Here is a 3,414-nt window from a genome sequence, read left to right as displayed (position 1 = left end):
CTACAACTACACAAACAGCAGTTTACATTCACTTCTCTTCACAGTTCATATGCAAACTAAACACACAAAAACCTGCTTTTTCTAAATTGCATAATTCCTATTTAGACAAGAGATTTAGAGAAATTCCAGAGTTTGATGCCAGATGTTTGAATTCAGAACATTTAAGTATCAACAACTTTTTTTAAAAAGTTTAATTCCATTGTTCCTCTTGAGCGCTTGCATATTTGTTACATAAATTTTGTGTAGTCATTTACTTTTATTGGAGCTCTGCTTCTTAGAAGCTAAAACTACAATCCAATACACAGACATAAATCATTTTATGTTCAGTGTTTGTTTTTAAAATCATTAATAAAAGTAATCTAAAAGGCAAATTTTAGCTGACTGAGGACAACGTTCTTTGGTGTGAAGCTATTCACTGCCTAATACTAAAGGCATTTTGACAAGGGCAATTTTTGTGGTAAAACTGGGAGGGTATGACTCAAAAAAAAGGAAGAAAGAAAAAAAAAGCTCATTTCAGGTCTGTTGTGCTGTGTTAAGTCAACCCATATGGGCCTGTTCAAGCTGCTTGAGACTGGGTACGGCAGGGGTGAGGGAGCCTGCAGGAATACAGCTGTGTCACTACATCACAGAAGTCTTTTTCCTTTGGAGGCTGTAAATAAAAAAATGCCTCTTAGATGTAAATGACTATGGTGGTGTTCATCCAGCCTGGATTGAGGCAGTAATAGGCGTAAAGGTACTTACCATACACCTGTAAAACTAAACGAAGCTCAAGCAAGAGCATCTTCACTGTTTTGCATACAGTATGTTTGGATACTAACCTAATTCTGTCATCATTAACTTCCTATTTTAGACTCAAACGCGCCTCCATAAACGACGCCCCTGGCACAGCGCCGTTTCCCCATCTGCCCGCAGCCGGGGCTTCTGCCCTCGGCTTTCGTGCCAGCCCCGGGGCGCTCTGCGGCCGGTCACCCCCGAGCGGCCTGCCCCGGCTGCGCCGCGCTCCCCAGGGCACACCAGCCGGCTCTGCCGGCAGAGCCGCGGCACCCAGCCGCCTCCGTGCAGGCCGCGACGCCGCCGCCGCCGCCATTTTTCCGCCGCCGCCCGTGAGGTAACACCGCCTCCCCGCTGCCATCTGGCTCCCCAGCCTTTCCCCGCCGCCCCGTCAGGCACCCCGGGCAGCCCGGCTCACCGCCCGCCGAGCTCCCCGGGCGGTGCCCGCCGCCGGTGCCGCCCGCCGCCGCTGACGGGGGGCGAGGGCCAGCGCCGCGCATGCGGAGTGGCGCTGCTGAGGGCCGCCGCCGGGCGGGCAGGCGGGCAGCGGCGGCCGGCGCGCAGGTAAGGCGGGAGCGGGGCCGGGGGGGGCGGTTACTGCGCTTTCCGCCGCGGGGGTAGTCGTTGTCGCCCGCTCCTGTCTGCGGCGGGAGTGCGTTGGGCCTCCTCTCGGCTCGCCTTCCCGGGGGATGAGTCCTTTCCGAAGTTCAGACCGGCCCTGCAGGGTGCGAAACGGGCCGACCCAGGCGGGGGGCGCGGGGGTGTAGCCTCTTGGCCGTCGTCGTGTGCCGGTGTGCTGTGGCGGGAGGAGCCGACAGCCCGGCAGCGTGAGGAGGCACGGGTGACCGGCGCTGTCTTTCGGCTTCCCTGAGAAACGTGAAGTGACATTCAGAGCCTCAGACGGCCTTGGCTCGCCCGCTGCCGCCCGAGCTGGGCACCGGCGGGCGGGGGCGGCCCACTCGCTGCTCGGTCGGGCCTGAGGAGCGGCCGGAGGCGGAGGCGCTGTACGCTCCTGCGGTGGTGTAACGAACCTGGGTGGTTTTACTGGGGACATTCGCGGGGCGGGGAGGGGGGAGAAAAAGTAGAGATGCATGAAACGAAACTGCCAGAGGTCTGGCGAGTTGCAGCTGTGTCCATAAGACGGGTGTTACAGCTCCTGCGGTACTGGGGAGGTGTCCTCTGTTACCGTGCGGTGTGCTGCCGGCAAGGAGAGGCGCGCTCAGTTCTGGTCATGTGGGGGTTCGTGAATTTAAATGCATTTTAGCGTTTATAGTTCTCCATCCTGGGTTGAGTTAGTTCGGGAAACTTTTTTTATTTGATGTGTTCCTGTGGCGCCTGCATAACTTTTAGGGAAGATGGAACTTCCTGTTGTCTTCTGAGCCCGCCCCATCAAAATGGAGAAGCTGTAGAGTTGTTGGAAACTTCTAGGGAAAATGTTTGACTATTTGTGTCTACACAGTATGAAGAATTTTCCATCAATACATTCTGTAAAGTGCTGAGCGTTTGTCTTGTACCGCAACACCGTGCATGTAAAAGGTGTCACCGTGATGTACAAGGTGTATCTATCATATGTCAGCTGTCTTTATAGAAGTTGAATGTTGGACAGGCTCATCATACTTATACGGTGAGTAAAGGGTATTTGAGGTCTGACTAACATTTTAAAGCATACTACTTCGTTATATGGAAGGTATGCATATATGCTTCCTTCTTGAATGAAGTCTACAATTAAATATGAGGTGTAGGAGTCAGCGTGTTTCTTGAAGTCTTATATGGAAGCAAAAGGAATATGAGATAATTGAGTGCAGCTCTAATTTTGGTTTTTTTTGTATGAAACCTTTTTTTTTAGGTAATGTAAGCATTTCAGTTTTACACAAGAGAGGAAGCAGGCATGTCAGCTCTTTGTCCACCACCATCTCCTGCAGTTGCTAAAACAGAGATCTCCTTGAATGGCGAGTCACCTTTATTAGCTGCCACTTTTGCTTACTGGGACAATATCCTTGGCCCCCGCGTGCGGCATATCTGGGCCCCAAAGACAGAACAGGTACTTCTCAGCGATGGGGAAATAACTTTTCTTGCTAACCACACCCTGAATGGAGAAATACTTCGGAATGCAGAAAGTGGTGCAATAGATGTGAAGTTCTTCGTCTTGGCAGAAAAACGGGTAATCATTGTGTCATTAATCTTTGATGGAAACTGGAATGGAGACAGAAGCACATATGGACTGTCAATTATACTTCCACAAAGTGAACTTGGCTTCTACCTGCCACTTCACAGGGTGTGCGTGGATAGGTTAACACATATTATAAGGAAAGGAAGAATATGGATGCATAAGGTAGGTTTATTGTTCATTACTAAAAACAGTAGTCCAAGTTGTCTTGAGCAAAAACAAGAATTAAGATTCTGTCACAGACAGTCCAGACACAAAAAACTCAGAGGAGGCTGACCACTCTACAAGTATACAATTTTGGAGGTTAAAATTTATCAGTACATCAGCAAATTCAAGGCTGGAGTTTTTATCTGGCTGGAGTAACATGGATTATCCTAGTAATACTATATAACCTGTACAGGGCTATCTAGGTGAAATAGGTATCCTGTACAGTTTTTTCCTTTGTCTGAATTTGATACAAATTGTTGCTTTTAACT

At 49.9% G+C, this 3,414-nt stretch overlaps 1 protein-coding gene across 1 annotated transcript in view; it reads left to right on the top strand.

The window, feature by feature from the left end:
* Nucleotides 1-226: 226 nt before the first annotated feature.
* Nucleotides 227-3,414, top strand: part of C9orf72 (C9orf72-SMCR8 complex subunit) — an 11,672-nt gene continuing 8,484 nt past the window's right edge. The window contains exons 1-2 of the mRNA XM_037373796.1: nucleotides 227-1,335; nucleotides 2,618-3,209. Of these exons, the coding sequence (XP_037229693.1) occupies nucleotides 2,660-3,209 (550 nt within the window). The 5' untranslated portion in view covers nucleotides 227-1,335; nucleotides 2,618-2,659. The remainder of the gene's footprint in view (nucleotides 1,336-2,617; nucleotides 3,210-3,414) is intronic.

The sequence above is a fragment of the Falco rusticolus genome, chromosome Z (genome assembly GCF_015220075.1).
Source record: "Falco rusticolus isolate bFalRus1 chromosome Z, bFalRus1.pri, whole genome shotgun sequence".
NCBI classification, from domain to species: domain Eukaryota; kingdom Metazoa; phylum Chordata; class Aves; order Falconiformes; family Falconidae; genus Falco; species Falco rusticolus.
The sequence above is the reverse complement of the archived record's forward strand: the minus strand, read 5'-3'. Positions and strand labels throughout refer to the sequence as shown.